The sequence below is a fragment of the Carcharhinus amblyrhynchos genome, chromosome 14 (genome assembly GCF_965287045.1).
Source record: "Carcharhinus amblyrhynchos chromosome 14, sCarAmb.v2.hapA, whole genome shotgun sequence".
Taxonomy (NCBI): domain Eukaryota; kingdom Metazoa; phylum Chordata; class Chondrichthyes; order Carcharhiniformes; family Carcharhinidae; genus Carcharhinus; species Carcharhinus amblyrhynchos.
The window spans coordinates 49662973-49683128 of NC_137337.1; the positions used below are offsets into that span (position 1 = coordinate 49662973).

Genomic DNA, 20156 nt, shown 5'->3' on the forward strand with positions numbered 1-20156 from the left:
GTCTGGCATCTATTTGGGTCAATGCACCTAACCAGCACGTCTTTCAGAATGCGGGAGGAAACCAGAGCATCCAGAGGAAACCCACACAGACATTGGGAAAACATCCAAACTCCACACTGACAGTGACCCAAGCCAGGAATCGAACGTGGGTCCCTGGTGCTGTGAAGCAGCAGTGCTAACCACTATGCTACCGTGCCGCCCTGGTATATCTTCCTAAGTAAGAAGTCTCACAACACAAGGTTAAAGTCCAACAAGTTTATTTGATAGTAAACTCACACGTTTTTGGGATTTGCCCTTTCGTCAGGTGAGTGGAGAGTTCTGGTCTCAAACAGAGCATATAAAGGCACACACAGTTGTGTTTTATAACTGTGTTATAATTGTGTGTGCCTTTATATGCTCTGTTTGAGACCAGAACTCTCCACTTACCTGACAAAGGGGCAAACCCCGAAAGCTGTGGGTTTACTATCAAATAAACTTGTTGGACTTTAACCTGGTGTTGTGAGATTTCTTACTGTGTTTACCCCAGTCCAATGTCAGCATTTCCACATCACATCTTCCTAAGCCTGAAGTGTTCTTTTGGAAATTGCTCATTTTCAATTGTTTTAGCAGTGCTGACTAAAATAAAAGACACAATGAGCTGCAGACCTGGCCCAAAACATCCTGCCAGATTTTGCTCATATCAAGCTCCCCACATCATGGTCACTGATCATTTTTTTGTTCATTCGTGGGACATGGGCATCACTGGCTGGCCAGCATTTATTGATGTGGAGATGCCGGCATCGGACTGGGGTAAAACACAAAGAAATCCCACAACACCAGTTTAAAGTCCAAATAGGTTTATTTGTAGCAAACGCCTCAAGCTTTCGGGACAACCTGTCCCTTTGTCAGGAGGCTGGGAGTTCCCAGCCCGATGAAGGGACAGGCTGTCCCGAAAGCTTGAGGCGTTTGCTACAAATAAACCTGTTTGGACTTTAAACTGGTGTTGTGGGATTTCTTTGTGTTTCAGCATTTATTGCCCATCCCTAGTTGCCTGAGGGTAGTTATCAACCACGTTGCTCTGGCTCTGGAGTCACACGTAGGCTAGAGTAGGTAAGGATGGCTGATTTCCTTTCCTAAAGGACACTAGTGAACCAGATGGTTTTTTCCAACAATCAACAATGATTTCATGGTCATCAGTAGATTCTTAATTCCAGATATTTTTTATTGAATTCAAATTCCACCAGCTGCAGTGGCAGGACTTCTACTCGGATTCCTAGAATATTAGATGAGTTTCTGGATTAATAGTCTAGTGATATTACCACTAAGCCGTCACCTCCCTGAATCTCCCTGTTGTATACAAAAACTTATGCGTGGTTGTGGTTATGTGGTGCTGACATCTTCAGTCTGTTTTTATAAGAACATAAGAACATAAGAAATAGGAGCAGGAGTAGGCCATCTAGCCCTTTGAGCCTGCCCCACCATTCAATAAGATCATGGTTGATCTGTCGTGGCTCAGTTCCACATTCCCGCCCTCTCCCCATAACCCTTAATCCTCTCGCTTATCAAAAACCCATCAACCCGCGTCTTAAAAATATTTAGCGAGGCAGCCTCCACCACTTCAATGGGCAGAGAATTCCAGAGATTCACCACCCTTTGAGTGAAGAAGTTCTTCCTCAACTGCGTTCTAAACCGCCCCCCCCTTTATCTTGAGGCTGTGCCCCCTAGTCCTACTGTCCTTTCTGAGCGGGAAGAGTCTCTCCACCTCTATCCTATCCATTCCATTCCATTCATCATCTTATATGTCTCAATGAGATCTCCCCTCATTCTTCTAAACTCTAACGAGTACAAGCCTAGTTTATTCAGCCTCTCCTCATAGCTCAACCCCTTCAACTCCGGCATCAGCCTAGTAAACCTCCTCTGCACTCCCTCCAAGGCCAAAATATCCTTGTGTAAGTGCGCCGCCCAAAACTGCACACAGTACTCCAGCTGCGGCCTCACCAATGCCCTATACAGCCGCAGCAAGACCTCCCTACTTTTATATTCAATCCCCCTCGCTATGAAGGCCAGCATCCCATTAGCCTTCCTGACCACCTGCTGCACCTGCAAGCTGGATTTTTGCGGCTCATGCACAAGGACCCCGAGGTCCCTCTGCACCATTGCCTGCTGCAGTTTTTCGCCCTGTAAGTAATAATCCTTCCTACCAAAGTGGACCACCTCGCACTTGCCAACATTAAATTCCATTTGCCATTTCCTGGCCCATTCGCCCAGCCTATCTAGATCCTTCTGTAGACTCTCCACACCCTCCGCACAATTTGCCGTTCCACCAATCTTGGTGTCATCAGCAAATTTCGACACCATACACTCGGTTCCCTCCTCTAGATCATCTATATAAATGGTAAATAGCTGAGGCCCCAGCACCGATCCCTGGGGCACTCCACTAGTCACCATCCGCCAATCCGAATAACACCCATTGACCCCCACTCTCTGCCTCCTATTTGACAGCCAATCCTCTATCCACGCTAACACCCTACCCCCAACTCCATGTCCCCTGACCTTCTGCAATAACCTCTTGAGGTACCTTGTCGAACGCCTTCTGAAAATCAAGAAAGACCACATCCATCGGCTCTCCTCTATCCACCGCCCTAGACACATCCTCATAGAACTCCAGTAAATTTGTCTGTACCATCCCACAATGGTGGTTTTAAGATGTATGTGCATTGTAGCAGAATTGATGCCATATTTTTCAAGCAATGCTTTAAATTGCAGTGACATTAATTGGGCCACACAGGGCCTTGGAGTAAACCAGTAAATGAAAGCTAAGAGTATCATAATTGCCTCCTCTCCTGGTCCTGAAATACACTGGTCCACTGCAACTGGTGAGGGTGGGGGGAAGGGGGGACCCAGAGGGCCTCTCTGCAATTGTCCAACAGGTTTGAGGTTCTTCCAGCTTGTTTAGATGAGAAAGGGGGCTGCAGGATGGATGAGCTGATTGACCATGACACCAAGGTACAGGGAGCCATTGAAGTGAGAAATGTAGTAATAATAGGGGATAGCAAGGTGAGGGGGATTGATGCTGTTTTCTGTAGCAAATAGTGAGTCCAGATGGCTATGTTTCCTGCCTGATGCCAGGGTTAGGATCATTTGCTGAAAGCTTAAGAAGAACTTGCAGTGGTAGAGGGAGTGGTTGTGGTCCGTAGGTACCAATGACATAGACAGGATGAGGAAGGAGGTTCTGCATGGTCAGCATGAGGAGCTAAGCACAAAATTAACAAGCAAAACTTTAAAGGTAATAATTTTTGGATGATTACCTAAGTCATGTGAAAATTAGCATTGAACACATAAGGTATGTTATATCACATAAGACAAGAGAAATTAATGCGTGGCTCAAAGACTAGTGTGGGTTCTGGTTTATGGGGCATTAGCACTAGTACATGGACCATGATTCTCCTCCTCCTCCCACTGTACAGTTGAAATGTGAAATGATAAAGGCAAGAAGTCACTTGTGGGAGCCATGTATAGGCTCCTTAACAGTAACCAATACTGTTACTGAGCATAATGGAAGAGATGATGCGAGCTTGTCAAAAAGGTACAGGTTAAGTATGGGGGATTTTAATCAATATATAGACAAGAAAAATCAGATGGACAAAGTTATCCTCGGTGAGGAGTTCATAGAATGTTTTCAGGATGGTTTCTTAGAACAGCATTTTCTGGAGCCAACCAGAGAACTGGTTATACTACATCTGACATTGTGCAACAAGATAGGATTAATTGATAACCTCATAGTGAATGTATTCTATTAGCAGCAATCATAATATGATTGAATTTTATATTTACTTTGAGGGAGAGAAGAATGGGTCTATGACTAGTATTTTAAATTTAAAGAAGGGCAATTATGAAGGCATGGTAGTGGAGCTAGCTAAAGTGAACTGCCAAACAAGCTTAAGCAGTGAGCAATATAGATGCAGTGGCAAACATTTAAAGGGATATTTTAGAAAACACAGAATCAATATATTCCAGTGAGAAATTAAATTCCAAGGGGAGGACCCACCATCTGTAATGCACTAAAAATAATAAAGACAGTATCAAACCTAAAGAAAAATTGCACAGACAGGTGGTAGGTCAGAAGATTAGACAGAATATAAAAACAGCAAAGAATGAGAAAAAGATTAAAAATTAGAGTATACGAGAATGATAATGAGAAATATAAAGACAGATAAGAGTTTCTATAGATATTTAATAAGAAAAGAGTGAACGAAATGATGTTGGTCTGACAGAAAGTATATCTGGGTACTTGGAAAGTAGGATGACGGCAGATGAATTGAACAGGTATTTTATATCAATGTCAGAGATACAAGTAACATCCCAGAAATGGCTGTAAATCAGGAAATGGAAGGGAGGGAGGAATTCAGAAAAATCATGAACACCAGGAAAGTGGTACTAAGCAAATAGTTGGAACTGCAGGCTAACAAATCCCTGTGTCCGGGTGGACTTCATCCTAGGGTCTTAAAAGAAGTGGCCAGTGAGATAGTTGATGTATGGGTTTTAATTTTTCAAAGTTTACTAGATTTGGGGAAGGTTGCTTCATATTGGAAAATAGTAAACTCCTTAATTCATAAAGGAGGGAGACAGAAAGCATGACACTACAGGTAACTTAACCTAACATTTGTCATAGCGAAAATGTTAGAAACTGTTTTTGAAGATGTTTTAACAGAATACTTGAAAGAAATTCCAGACACTCAAGCAGAACCAAGCAGAAAGAAAATTTTGTTTAACCAATTTATTGGAGCTCTCTGAATGAGTCACGTGTGCTGTGAATAAAGGGGAACCAGTGGATGTACTGTACTGAGATTTCCTGAAGGCATTTGTTAAGGTGCCTTTTCAAAGATTATGGCAGAAAGTAAGAGCTGAATGTGTAGGGCTAACATAGTGGCATGATACAAGATTAGCTAGCTAACAGGAAACAAAGAGTAGGCATAAATGGATCTTTTTGGACCCTGGTTGGCAGGTGTAATGAGTGGTGTGCCACACGAATCAATTCTGGGACTCAACCTTATACAATCTTTGCAAATTACTTCGATTAAGGAATCAAAGATATGGTCACAAAATTTGCCGATGACATAAAGATAGGTAGGAAAGTAAATAGTGAAGAGGAACATAAGGTGGCTACAGAGGGAAAGAGATAGCATAAGCGAATGGGCAAAGAGTTAAAAAGAAATTTATTATTTAAATGGCGAGAGATTGCAGAACTGTGAGATTTAGAGGGATCTGGTTGTGTTAGTGCATGAATCACAAAAAGCTGGTATTCAGGTTCAATAATTAATTAGGAAAACTATTGGAGAATTGTTGGTTAATGTCAGGGGAATTGCTTACAAAAGTAGGGACATTATACTTCAGTTGTATAGAACATTCCAGAGGTTTCCAGCATCACAGATGTCAGTCTTTAGTCAATTTGATTCATTCTACCCGATAACAAGAAATGGCTGTAGGCATGACATACTGCAAAAGCTATGGACTTTGATACTATTACCATAATAGTACTTAAAACTTGTGCTCTAGAACTTGTTGCACCACTAGCCAAACTGTTCCAGTTACAACACTGGCATCTACCTGGCAAGTGTTAAATTGCCTAGATATGTCCCGTACACAAGAAACAGGAAAAATTCAACCTGACCAATTATTGCCCCACTCTTGATTAAAGTGATGGAAGGAGTCATCAATGGAACTATCAGTGGCACTTGCTCAGCACCAATCTGCTCAGTAATGCTCAGTTTGGGTTCTGCCAGGGTCACTCACCTCATGACTTAATTACAGCCTTGTTTCAAACATGGACAAAAGCCCTGAACTCCAGAGGTCAGGTGAGAGTGACTGTCCTTGACATCAAGGCAATGTTTGCCTAAGTATAGCTCTAAGGAGCCTGAGCAAAAATGGAGTCACTGGGGATTGTGGGGAGAGGGGGGAGAACTTCCGCTGGTTAGTTATACCTGGCACAAAGGAAGATGGTTGTGCTTATTGGAGGTCAATCATCTTAGCTCCAGGATATCACTGCAGGATTCCCTCAGGGTAATGTCCTACACCCAATCATAATCTTCAACTGCTTCCTCATGGCCTTTCTTCCTTCATAAGATCAGAAATGGGGACGTTTTGCTAATGACTGCATAATGTTCAACACCATTTACAACTCTTTAGATACTGAGGCAGCCCAGGTCAAAATGCAGCAAGACCTGGACAATATCCATTTGTTCTGACAAGTGTGAAGCAACATTCATGCCATACATGTGCCAGGCAATGACCATCTCCAGTAAGATAGATTCTAACCAGCATGATGTGCAATTAACAGTTTATTGTGCTCTTAACAAATTATTATCAAACCCTGACTAATGCTGACCTTCACCTCGTCCTCTAGTGAACTACAACTTTCTAACTTTGTGCTGTCTACTGCTTCTTCTTGGTGCTACCCAAAGATGCACATCGGAGGTGGAGGTATCCAGCTGTGGTGCACAGTCCATTGCCTGTGATGCCCTTGGCGGACATCCCCTGGGTGGCCGGGACCTGGACGGCCCCAGTTGACTTGCAGATGGCACTGTCTCGATGCCACCCTGTTCATCTTGCTGGCCCTGAGATGCCCCAGTGTGAAGAGGGGGGAAATCGGAAGGTCTCGGGATGTCTGGGATCTCCATGGACTCAAGCTGTTCTTCCCGCCTGAAGTGCCCAGAGGCCCCAGGGCACTCCATTGGAGGCCAGGGTAGCTCGACTGTGCTCCAGAAGTTCTGGTATCACCTGGCTCTGCCAGTCCTGAAGGCCTAGATGCATCTGTCCCATTGATGTGTGATCCCTCAGTCCTGACCCTCTGAGACTGGGCCAAGCTCCAGAACCCCTCTGCTACAGCATTCTGTGAGTGAGCCAGGCTCTGGAACCCCTCAGCAGTAGCCCTCTGAGCCTGGGCTAAGTTGTTGAGGCTCACAGCTGACGTCTGCTGTGTCTCCAGAAAAGCAGCGAGAGTCTCAGCCATGGCCTCCGACACCCATGGCCGTCAAATGCTGTGCCTCCTGAATGCCAGAAGCATACTTGCCCGTGGTCTGCAGTGTTTCCAGGATGGCCTGATCCTGTCACCCATGAGGACAGACCCGTGAGCCAGACTTTCCACTGCGGTCACCTTCCTTGCAGTGTTGGCCTGAGTCTCACATTGTGTCAGCATCACCTGCTGCAATAACACTCTGTTTGACTCCCCTGAACAGCCTTGCAGTTGCAGCGTGGTTGCTGACAATCCTTCCACAACTCCCTGGGCTTCCCTGAGTTCGTACTTACGCAAGGATATTTTGGCCTTGGAGGGAGTGCAGAGGAGGTTTACTAGGCTGATACCGGAGTTGAGGGGGTTGAGCTATGAGGAGAGGCTGAATAAACTAGGCTTGTACTTGTTAGAGTTTAGAAGAATGAGGGGAGATCTCATTGAGACGTATAAGATGATGAATGGGATGGATAGGATAGAACATAGAACATTACAGCGCAGAACAGGCCCTTCGGCCCACGATGTTGCGCTGACCAGTTAAAAAACAATGACCCACTAATCTAAACCAATCCCTTTTCGTCCATAAACCTATCCACGGATCTCTTAAACGCCCCCAAACTAGGCGCATTTACAACTGCAGCAGGCAGGGCATTCCAATCCCTCATCACCCTCTGGGTAAAGAACCTACCCCTGACATCCGTCCTATAACTACCCCCCCTTAATTTAAAGCCATGCCCCCTCGTGCTAGCTTTCTCCATCCGAGGAAAAAGGCTATCACTATCCACCCTATCTAAACCTCTAATCATCTTATATGTTTCAATAAGATCCCCTCTTAGCCGCCTTCTTTCTAGCGAAAACAACCCCAAATCCCTCAGTCTCTCCTCATAGGACCTCCCCTCCATACCAGGCAACATCCTGGTAAACCTCCTCTGCACCCTCTCCAAAGCCTCCACATCCTTCCTGTAATGTGGGGACCAGAACTGCACACAGTACTCCAAGTGCGGCCGCACCAGAGTTGTGTACAGTTGCAACATGACGCTGCGGCTCCTAAATTCAATCCCCCTACCAATAAACGCCAAGACACCGTATGCCTTCTTAACAACCTTATCTACTTGATTCCCAACTTTCAGGGATCTATGTACACATACACCTAGATCCCTCTGTTCATCCACACTATTCAAAGTCCTCCCATTAGCCCTATACTCGACACATCTGTTATTCCTACCAAAGTGAATTACCTCACACTTCTCCGCATTAAACTCCATCCGCCACCTCTTGGCCCAGCTCTGCAACCTGTCTAAGTCTCCCTGCAAACTGTGACACCCTTCCTCACAATCTACCACACCTCCGACTTTGGTGTCATCAGCAAATTTACTAATCCACTCAACTGTACCCTCATCCAGATCATTAATAAAAATTACAAACAGCAGTGGCCCCAAAACAGATCCCTGAGGCACACCACTCGTAACCGAACTCCATGACAAATATTTACCATCAACCACCACCCTCTGTCTCCTATCTGCTAGCCAATTCCTGATCCAATTTCCTAGATTACCCTCAATCCCATACATCTGCATTTTCTGCCGAAGCCTACCATGGTGAACCTTATCAAACGCCTTACTAAAATAGAGGTGGAGAGACTCTTCCTGCTCAGAAAGGACAGTAGGACTAGGGGGCACAGCCTCAAGACAAAGGGGGCGCAGTTTAGAACGGAGTTGAGGAGGAACTTCTTCACTCAAAGGGTGGTGAATCTCTGGAATTCTCTGCCTGTTGAGGTGGTGGAGGCTACCTCGCTAAATATTTTTAAGACGCGGGTTGATGGGTTTTTGATAAGCGAGGGGATTAAGGGTTATGGGGAGAGGGCGGGAATGTGGAACTGAGCCATGACAGATCAGCCATGATCTTATTGAATGGCGGGGCAGGCTCGAAGGGCTAGATGGCCTACTCCTGTTCCTATTTCTTATGTTCTTATGTTCTTATGTTCCTGATGCATCTCCAGCAGCCTTGGGAGTAACAGCTGGCTTGGGGACAGCTGAATCCTGGCCTCCAGCAGACCTCTGTGTGCCTGAGCCCTTGGACGTGCCCGCCACATCCTGTTGTGCATCAGCGGCTGTGAAGACTCAACACTAAAGCTTCTCACCATGATGATTGTCTCTGTGTTGGTGGGTTGTGTGGTACATGCCACTGATGCTTCGGTGGTGCCTCCCTCTGAGGTGTCATCCAGGGAGTCACGGGCAGTTTGCTCCAGAGCATTGGGGCCAGATCGCCCTGAGTCCAGAGCTGTAAAAAAGAACACACATCAGGGAAAGGGAGGCAAAACATTCCATGCAGCATCGCACTTACTAAGAGGAGGACTTAGGTTGAGGTTGCACTTCTGCTCAGTAGCCTGCTGGACACCGACCTGGCTGTCGGTGACCATTCGGAAAGGCTCATCACCCCCTGTCAGTTCCATGGCACGCTGCTCCATGCTGGTCGGCTGTCACAGGTCAGGCACTCAACCACCAGTCATTTCCCATGCGCTGTGGGTATTCTTTTCCTGTGGGAACATAAGGTGGATAGCAAGCATTAATATATTGCAGTGCAATGGTGCACAAGGCTTGCCTGTGTCTCGGGCATTGTGCTAACAGTTTCGGGGAAAAGGGGGCACCTCTGAAGGGTGCTGTTTGAGGGGTGAGGGGAAGAGCTTAGATTCTGTTTCTGGGGAAAGGGTCACTTGTTGCATGCCCTTCAGGTGTATAAGTAGGGTTGGAGATCCATGCTAAGCATGTGCGGGGTTCCAAGTGGGATGCTTATTCACCCTTGCTGCTCACAGAAGATTGTTCATTTTTTTGTGACTCTGCCTGCCAGAGTGCGACATCAGGCTCCTGGCATTCACCACTTCTGCCACCTCCTCCCACAATGCTGTGCCAGATGCACCCCTTGGGTTAGGGTCCTGGTCAGGATCACGCTTCTCCTCTGTAGCATCGAGCAGATACTCCTGGTCGTCCTCCAAAAACCTGGGAGCCAGTTTCTGAACAGCCATCTTTGTGGCGTGACTGGCTGTGTTTCCACTCCTGCAGCTTATATACAACTCAGGCTTATTAGGGGAATGCGGGTGCAGTGAGTCTGGCCAGTCAAGGGCCTGTTGGCAACAAGTACTTGTGAGAGATTTTGAAGGCTGCATTCAGTTGAGTGTCATTCATCCCTTGGGATATTAATTGGCTGTCATTCAATAGGCTGCTGTGTCCAGTGGTTGGGTGGGGGGGTGTTGGTGGAAGTTGGGGGGGGGTGCAATACTCAAGGATCCTAATCAATTAGCTGCTGTGTCTGGGGGAGAGGGGGACAGGGGTGCAACACTCAAGGCTCCCATTCAGGAGAGGGAATGATCACAAGCTGGGGTTGTGCATGTTAGCTCAATGCTAGTTCTCCGCAGGACAGCAGTGAAGACAGCATGTTCAAGGGATGGAGGGATTGGGTATCTGCATTATCTAACTCCACGGGGGCATGAGGTGAATGGGCAGCCATGTCTGTGTTGGGGGATGATGCTGGGGGAGGGGGGCAGTGTGGGTGCCAGCAATGAGGCTAGTGATGTTTGTGGGGGAGGGGGGTGCAGGCCAGTGATGAAGCCAGCGATGTCTATGGGCCTGACGAAGGAACAGCCAGTTCTGAAAGCTAGTGGCGTTTGCTACAAATAAACCTGTTGGACTTTAGCCTGGCGTTGTGAGACTTCTTGGGGTGTTGTGGAGCCAGCGTTGTCTGTGGGAGTTGGATGGCAGTGATTTGGATGCTGGGATGTCTTTTCCACGATCTCCCAGCGATGTGCCCATGTGCATGTTCCCACTCATCCCGCTGATTTCAGGCTCTTTGGCATGAATAGGCCCCGCCCCCTGGGTTTTTCATGATATTTACGATTGTGACCTCTGCAGTGCACAAAGTGCGGAGATTTGAGTGAGAAGCTGAACTGAGAAGACATTCATGATGTTGAACAGTTTTCCTGCCAATTCAGCATTTTTGGGAGAAATGCGGCCATTATTTCCATCTAATTTGATAAGTCTCTGTTAAAGTTTTTGATTTTGGTTACAATATCCCTTTAATTAATGAATTAAATAACTTGTTTAATTGGTGTTCTCAAAGAGTATAAAGAAAGACTTATCCATGGTGAGACATTCTCTATCTGATATTACTCCTCTTTTCACCAGAGATTTGGTGTGGAGGATGCTGTATACAGCAGTCTCATGCAATAGGTTGCAACATTTGTTCATGGACTCCCAGGCTGCCTGTAATTGTTGTGGCCTTGAGGAGTCTGTGTTCCAAATTTAAAGAGGTTGTGTGAGGTGACAGCTCCTTTTTCACTATTTTAGGGGGCACATCTCAGTTTTTGTTTGCATTTGAGCCCCATACTCCTGATGTTTGGCCACCCAGTGCTGAGGGGAACAGACGGATTGGATGGATACCTTCTGGATGGTAGTGGTCATGGGGCGGTATGGTGGCACAGTGGCTAGCACTGCTGCCTCACAGCGCCTGGAACATGGGTTCAAATCCCGGCTTGGGTCATTGTCTGTATGGAGTTTGCACACTCTCCCCATGTCTTCACTGGTTTCCTCCGGGTGCTCCAATTTCGTCCCACAGTCCGAAGATGTGTGAGTTAGGTGGATTGGCCATGCTAATTGCCTCTTAGTGTCAGGGGGATTAGTAGGGTAAATGTATGGGGTTATGGGGATAGGGCTTGGGTGGGATTGTGGTCAGTGCAGATTTGATGGGCTGAATGGCCTCCTTCAGCACTGCAGGGATTCTATGATTCTATGATTAGCCTCCTTGTAGGCCTGGCTAAGTTGGCCAGGCCAAGGACAGTTGAGGAGATCGCTTGTCCTGACTGTCTGTCTCTGTTCCATGTTTACGTCCATGCCCAGATGTCCTTGAAGAGGAAGCACACGGTATCTGCTGATAATATTTGAGGCTTTCCATGATCAGTGGGCACTGCAGAAGCTGGACTGTGTCATAACCCTTCCCAAAACAACATCTTAATTTAATTCAAAGTTTCTTTTCAGTTTTTGTTTGGGTTGATCATTTGTTCACTAGATTTCATTGGAAGAGTATAAAGAAAGATTTCTAGGATACTGGGTGTGGGTGAGAAGAAGGCATTGATATGTAATGTTGCATTCTAGAAATCAGTCTCGTATTAAGAGATTGACATCTAGTTTTCTAGTTCACCATCTGGCTTCAAGATGATTTAATAATAGTGATCTTTAAGAGCAAAGTAGGTAATATGTAATATGGAAATGAGTGGAAGGTTACGCTGACAGGATTAGATGAAATCGGGTAAGAGGAGACTTGTGTGTAACATAAACACCAATCATAAACCAGTTGGACTAAATGATCTGTTGATGCTGCAGTCCTATTATGATATTTTGTTCATCCAGGTCTCTGTCTAGCTGCTGCTCCAGAGTAGCAACCAGAATGTCCCAAACCCCAAAGATCCTACAGTAAAAACATTACAAATCTGAAATACCTTTTTTCCTTCATTGATTTTTGGATAGTTCCCACATTTCCCACAGAACTCTGATTAGGAAAGGACACTGGAATAAGCCCTCTGGCTAGATTACTTTTGGAACTTCACCAAAGGGACACATCTACTACAGGAGCAATCCCAGTTATACCCAACCATAAAAGCCCTGGGAATCCCAGGGGAGAGTTGTAGGGGCAGCAACAGTTGTGTGTCTTTACTTGCTTTTTAACAAACTTGGAAACTGAATGTTCCCCAGGCACAACAAATATTTTAAAATATAGCATAAATTATTTAACCTGAAATTTTTTTTGCAGCAAACAAGAATACCAGAATAATGTGTCTTAAACAACATCTTTGTTGTCTCTATAGGTCTATCTAAGTCGAGCTATTTACTATGCAACACATGGACGGTATCTTAAGGCTATTCTAAGCTGCAATGAAGCACTAAAGATTGAGCCTAGGAGTATAAGAGCCTTCCTTTATAAAGGAGCACTGAAATTCTACAGTAAGGTATGTGAAATTTCTTGTTGTTCATTTTTATCAGTCAATGACTAATTGTCATTTTTTTTTATTTGTGGGATACCGGCATGACTGGCTGGCCAGCATTTATTGCCCATCCCTAGTTGCCTTTGGAGGGCAGTTGAGAGTGAAACACATTGTTGGAGCTCTGGAATCACATGTAGGCCAGACCAGGTAAGGACAGCGGATTTCCTTCCCTGTAGGACATTAGTGTGATTTTGAAATTGTTTCCTTGTTAAATAATTAAATCAAAGGTGAGTTTCCAACTAAATCTATACTTTTGTCACTGAGGCATTTTTTTTAAGGAAATTACAGATTGTTCTCATGAGATGCAAACCATTGGCTTATACTAAGAAAGTAAATGTATCTTGACAAGTAATATTTGTATCCCATTTCTGCTCAGTTATGGATGGGTGAGTTTTCATTTCAGTTTAAAACTCAACTACTTTAATCAAAAATAGACGTGGATTATTTTAACTTCTGAACCCCTTTAAAATATTGCTGTTGTGTTTCCCACTAAATTGGCTGACCTACTCAGTCATTGATTTTTGAAGAACCAGTGCAAGTTTAAAATAGGAGCCCTTTGAAAGAGATGTTGCGTTTCTGTCAGACTACTTTTGTTCTCAAATCTATGAAGGAAGAATCCTCTGTGAAATGAGTCACAGCTAATCCACTGGGTTTTCAGAAGCCTCCCTGAAGGTTCTTTTGAAACATCTGAGAGCCAGGAGAGAACTCCTGTTCTCCAGCAGTGTCAGAGGATTTCCTAATGCTTTATTCAACAACTATGAAGAGACGCTTTATAGGCTATCAAACCCAGAACCTGTCAATTAGAAATATCAGCTGGAGCAGTTGTCAGCTAGGGTAACTCAACTGACCACCACAACTAACACCTTCCCTAACCTGATCTGACTGACTTCTCTAACTACTACTGCCCTGGCTACCTAATTTTGTCCAGTCCAACGGAGGCATAGAACATAGAACATTACAGCGCAGAACAGGCCCTTCGGCCCACGATGATGCGCCGACCAGTTACAAAACAATGACCCCACTAACCTAAACCAATCCCTTTTCGTCCATAAACCTATCCACGGAATCTCCACATCATACCTGATTATGTCCCAGTCCTAACTATCCCCCGACTCAATTATCCACCCCACCGACCATTTGACCAGACCTGACTACCCAACTTCCTCCAGACCACATAATGACCCCCAACTGCACACAACAAGCAAGAGCAAGTCCAGCTTGGGGGAGGGTGGCAAGTGATCATTGCCCTCACTCGATTCAAGGAGACTGTTGTAGAGCTCACTGTTGAGGTGCTGGGACAGTTACTGTGGTGATGCAGAGCTTGGCCTCTCGCAACAGCCTAGTACAGATCTTAGCTATATCACTTCATTAAATACTGCATTGCACAATGAGTGCAATGTACTTTGAAGCAGCTTCAGGTCATCCACCAGAACTGTCTCTGTCAGGTCCCAGGAAACAGCAAGCCAACCCAGCAACTCTCTGAGTCCCCGAGTATGTCTGAGGGTGAGCAGAATAACGGTCACAGTGCTCACCTACACCCTGCTCCAGTGCTCACCCTCACACTCTACCAGTGCTCACCCACATCCTCCACCAGTGCAGAGACACACACCCTCCACCAGTGCTCATCTACATCCTCCCACAGTGCTCACCCACACACTCCACCAGAGCAGAGATACACACTCTCCACCAGTGCAGACACACATGCCCCATTGAGATAAAGCTTTAGATTAAACTCACAATTGCTTTCTGGAGAGTACTTCTCAGACATACACCTGGAGCAGTTGGAGGCAAGGACGGCCTGGTCTCCGGCACTAGGAGACCTGCTGGAGACCAGCCACCCACTCAATCTCACTCAGATGATAAGCTGCTGGAAGTGGCTGCCAGCTCACGGCTAGAGAAGCAGCGGAACCTTATGCAGAGCTTTGAGAGTCAGCAGACGAGAGTGCACAATGGAGGAGTCCATCTGCATTCTGTCTAATGTTGTAGCTCCAACATGTGAATGCCTGGAGGCCACTAGGGGAAGGTTAGTGATCAACGTGAAGGTGTTAGTCCAGCTGGATTTGTGCTTGGCTCTGCATTCCATGCCATGTACTCTGGTGGGCACCATCATGATGTAGGCCACATAGGGAAGAGGCACCTTGACCTCCCTCCAGATTTCCTGTCCCCTCTGGAGTCATGCTGAGGCCTTCTGGTACCCACAGGGAGGGTGAACTTCATCTGGACACTCCAAGGGTCTTCATTCAGGACACTCCAAGAATGTGCAGCCGCTCAGAGTCCCCTCTGCCAGTGCCTGCACCAACTCTAGCAGCATAAATCACTGAGGTTGCTTCTGCCCCTGAGCAGGAAACCCTTATGGGTTCAGTCTCCTCCAGGGCTCAGGCTACCAGAGGATGTTCACCAAGATCATCATAGACATCAGGATATGGCAGTCAGCAGGCTGTCTTCACCTCTGCTGTAAATGTCAGGGCTGCCTCAAGGGTGTAATGGTAGGGTTAGGAAATTTCAAAAGTTTTGATGTTACTTCAGGGTCACACATGCTTTATCATTATGAATGATTATACTTTTTGTAAACCATTCCACAGGTATTTGAATGTAACGGTCAGATAAAAGTATTTTGGTTTGGATCTTTGCAATCCTCTTACTCTCAGGTTCACCTTTCCTTGCACTCCACAGTGTCCCGTTTTAAAGTTAACATTCATGTAATGTCAACTTGAATGCAGCTTGTTACCAGACCTTTGTGTGTTGTCAGGGTGATGTGTGTAATTCTTTACTCAAGTTGTATGATGGATGAGTTTTCAACCCAGGTCCACAAGGGATAGCAATGGCTGACGAGGCTCATCAGATATGTGACTCTGTGCGCCTGGATTTCCTAACTGATCGTTTCCCTAATCAAGACGTCAACTTTAAGATGACAGCCTTACGCTGGACCGCATTTCCTTCACTGCAGTGTTTGCTTTGTTACATGGTGCAGGAAGCATCTATCATTGACTCACGTTGATGTTCTTCCTTGCTGGATTTTATGTTGACAGAGTAAGCAGGACACTTATTGACCACAGCTAAGATCTGGCCCTACTGAGTTGTGATCTCATAAGGTCCAAGTGTGATTGCAGGACCAGTCTTCTCGGCGATAGTTCATGTATTCCTTCAGAAGTATAAAGTGGCATGGAGGGCTAGAGGAGATATCTCCCAATGATTGGACAATGGGGTGGGGTGGGGAAGTGTGTGGGTGTTGGGGGGGGGGGTGTGGGGGTTGAGGGGGGCTGTGGTTTCTTACCAGAATTTGGCAATAAGTCAGTTCCGGTGATAAAAATGGCTCTGATATAACTTCTGACCAAATCTTGAGCTTGATTAACCAAAGTTTTATGACCATGAGAGTCACAATGCACCCATGGTTCCTCCCTCTGATTCACCCACTTGAGCTCAACATAATTGCTGCAAAAACTGCAGAGCTCCATACAAACAGCCTAGGGCCTTCCACCCAGAAGACCCTGGGGGTGTCCAGCCTATGTAAGACCACCCCTTCCTGTAAGTGACACACCTCCAGCCCCACACAGTGATGAGGGCAGCCTGAAAACATCCCCAGGAGATGCCCGCCTAGGTCAGCTTAGGCAACAGGCCATGCAAGTCAGCAGGCCTCCTCAACCTCAGCTACAGATCCTGGGGAAGTGGGAGAGTAAGGAGGAGGAAGAAATGATAGGTACCTCATTGGCATGGGTGAAAGTAGGCACTGATGTGGAGGTCACCTCTGGATATAGTTACAAATAATAAGTCACTCTCTTTACTCACAGAGCTTGTCATTTCACGTCGCTAAGCTCAGCGAAGCCATACGCACATGCTGTACTTCGTTCCTGTGGAGTCGGAGAATGGCTCTGCGATGTTCCTCCCACACTGAAGTTAAGATAAAGAAGCCCTGCTGCAGGCAACCCTGCCACCCTTGACCACCCTTTCCGGGATATTGTTCATGGAAGGAGCAAACACCCCAACCTCCCACCCCATCCCTTCCATCCAGAGAAGAGCAGTTCAATTTTGCATCTCTTCACCTGAGCAGGAGAGGCCACAGAGCTGTTGAGGTGCTGATTGGCAGCCCAAATCGGATGTAAGATGAAGGTGAAAATCTGGCCACATGCTGAGAGGGGCCTGCAGTGCCTGAGACTATTTATTCTGGTTTAACGAACTCCATGATGTGCCTAATCACTATGTGGGTATGCTGGCGTTGGACTGGCGTAAACACAGTGAAAAGTCTGACAACACCAGGTTTTAGTCCAACCTATTTATTTGATAACATACTCACAAGCTTTCGGGGTTAGCCCCTTCGTCAGGTGAATGGAGAGTTCTGGCCTCAGACAGAACATATAAAGCACAGACAGTTTAGAGATTACTGATTAGAATGCGAATCCTTACACCTAACCTGCTGTTCAAGACCTGAAGTGGCTGATAATGTGAGTGGAAGGAGCACTGATCACAGTTTAAAGAGATGTGTATTGTCTCCAGACAGCACAGTAAGTGAGGTTTTGCAAACCCAGGCAAGTCACGGGGGTTACAGATAGTGCGATATGAACCCAAGATCCCTGTCTTCATGTCGCACTATCTGTAACCCCCGTGACTTGCCTGGGTTTGCAAAACCTCACTTACTGTACTGTCTGGAGACAATACACATCTCTTTAAACTGTGATCAGTACTCCTTCCACTCACATTATCAGCCACTTCAGGTCTTGAACAGCAGGTTAGGTGTAAGGATTCGCATTCTAATCAGTAATCTCTAAACTGTCTGTGCTTTATATGTTCTGTCTGAGGCCAGAACTCTCCATTCACCTGACGAAGGGGCTAACCCCGAAAGCTTGTGAGTATATTATCAAATAAATAGGTTGGACTAAAACCTGGTGTTGTCAGACTTTTCACTGTGCCTAATCACTGGCAGGGCACATGCAGCTCTCTGTTAGGCAGGAGTCAGACATTTCGCTATGGATGAGAGGAGCATTGCTTTGTCCTTACTGCAAGTCATCAGCCACCTCGTAAATGGGGACGCCTTGTCCCCAAGGAGCAATCTCTCAAACACAGTTGGGATTTGTGAGCAGCCCAAGTGTAACTTGGAAGCAGGCACACACTGCATGATGCATATTGTGCAGTCACAATTGAGTTGGATGTGGAGGGAGTCAAATTTCTTGCGGTTCCCGAATGGTTGCCATGGTGACTTAAGAGCAGCATAGATACAGTCTATCAGACCTTGCACCTAGGGCATCACTGCTAGGTGATCAAAGCCCATGGCCCTGGTGTCCTGGGCTCGCTTCGTCCCTGCTGAAGTTGATAAACATTTCAGTCCTGCATGAAGGCATCTGTCACCTCCCTAATGTATTTGTGAGTGACAGACAGGGAGATGCCACAGAGTTCCCCTGTGCTGCCCTGGAATGAACTGCTGGCATCAAATTTCAGAGCAGCTATTACTTTAAGGGCCACAGACATTGGGTGTCCAGTTCCATGTCAACTCATGCAGTATTTGGCAGAGGACAGATGCAGTCTTCTCTGACACTGAATCTCGGACATCTGAAGGTAGCAACACTGACGCTGGAAGATTTTTGGCTGATACTGTCCCCCATATTGATTCTCCACGCATGGCCCTGCTCCCTGAGCAGCAGCAGACTGTTGGTTCTGGCCACGTGCAGCAGCACTTCATTGCCGCTGCTGCTGGTCAATCCTGATCAGTAGAAAGGCCAACTCAACAGGATCCATGATTCTGATGAATCATGCACTGAAAGAGTGAGAACATCACAGTGAGCACTGAGGAGTCCTAACAGAGCCCTGACCCTCATCATTCCATGCCTCTGTGACTTCCACCCAGTGCTTCCCATTACTTGTATGAATTTTTGCTTTCCCTCACACTACCCTCTCTGACACTACAGCCACATCTCCACATGGCTTCCTCTGTATTCCAGCAGGATGAATAGCATTGAGCCTCCATTGTCCCCTGGCATCTGATCTGCACAAACTCCCCCATCCCCCACCACCCAGCAAAATAACATAAAGCCTGACCCTGCACAGCTCTAAAGTGCATCAGAGAGAATGCATGATAACAAGGTCTGCATTCTGATAGGGCATCTCAACAATGGTATCAATCATGATATTGAACAATGTGAGTGGTGTCTGCCATCACTATCTTACTTTGCTTGGGGTTCTCCACGGTGCAAGTTTTGTACTGCTGAGACTTGACTTGACAGACACTTCTACGTTCTTGGGGCTTGGTGTTCCAAAGTGTGAACATTTGTCTCCAGACTGAGCAATTAGATCTAGCTCTGGCTATTAAACTAGCATACTGGACTTCTCAAGGAATCATCAGTTAGTCGGAGGAGGTGATGGCCTAGTATTATCGCTGGATTATTAATTCAGAAACTCAGATAATATTCTGGGATCTGGGTTCAAATCCACCATGGTAGCTGATGGAATTTGAATTCAATAAAGAATATCTGAAATTAAGAATCTACTCATGACCATGGAATCATTGTCAATTATCAGGAAAACCCATCTGGTTCACTAACATTCTTCAGGGAAGGAAATCTGCTGTCCATACCTGGTCTGGCCTACATGCGACTCCAGAGCCACAGCAGTGTGATTGACTCTCAACTGCCCTTTGAAATGGCCTAGCAAGCCACTCAGTTGCACCAATCAATACAAAACCACTAGGAAGGAATGAAACTGAATGGACCATTTGGCATCACCCTAGGCACTGGAAAGGACAACGGCAAAACAAGCAACCCTGTCGACCTTGCAAAGTCCTCCTTATTAACATCCAGGAACTAGTGCCAAAATTGGGAGAGCTGTCTCACAGACTAGTAAAGCAACAGCCTGACGTAGTCATTCTTACGGAATCATACCTTGCAGATAATGCCTCAGATACCACCATTATCATTCTTGGATATGTCCTGTCCCACCAGCAGGACAGTGGAGGTGGCAGCACAGTGATATGCAGTCAGGAGGGAAATCCCTGGGAGTCCTTAACATTGACTCTGAACCCCATGAAGTCTCATGGCTTCAGGTTAAACATGGGCAAGGAAGCCTCTTACTGGTTACCACATAACGTCTTCCTATGACTAATGAATCATGATGTTGAACAACACTTGGAGGAAGCACTGAGGGTGGCAAGGATGC

At 46.1% G+C, this 20156-nt stretch overlaps 1 protein-coding gene across 1 annotated transcript in view; it reads left to right on the forward strand.

The window, feature by feature from the left end:
- The window catches only part of ttc6 (tetratricopeptide repeat domain 6), a 268411-nt gene that overhangs the window by 174584 nt on the left and 73671 nt on the right, over positions 1–20156 (forward strand). The window contains exon 24 of the mRNA XM_080201905.1: positions 12840–12980. Within this exon, the coding sequence (XP_080058031.1) occupies positions 12840–12980 (141 nt within the window). The remainder of the gene's footprint in view (positions 1–12839; positions 12981–20156) is intronic.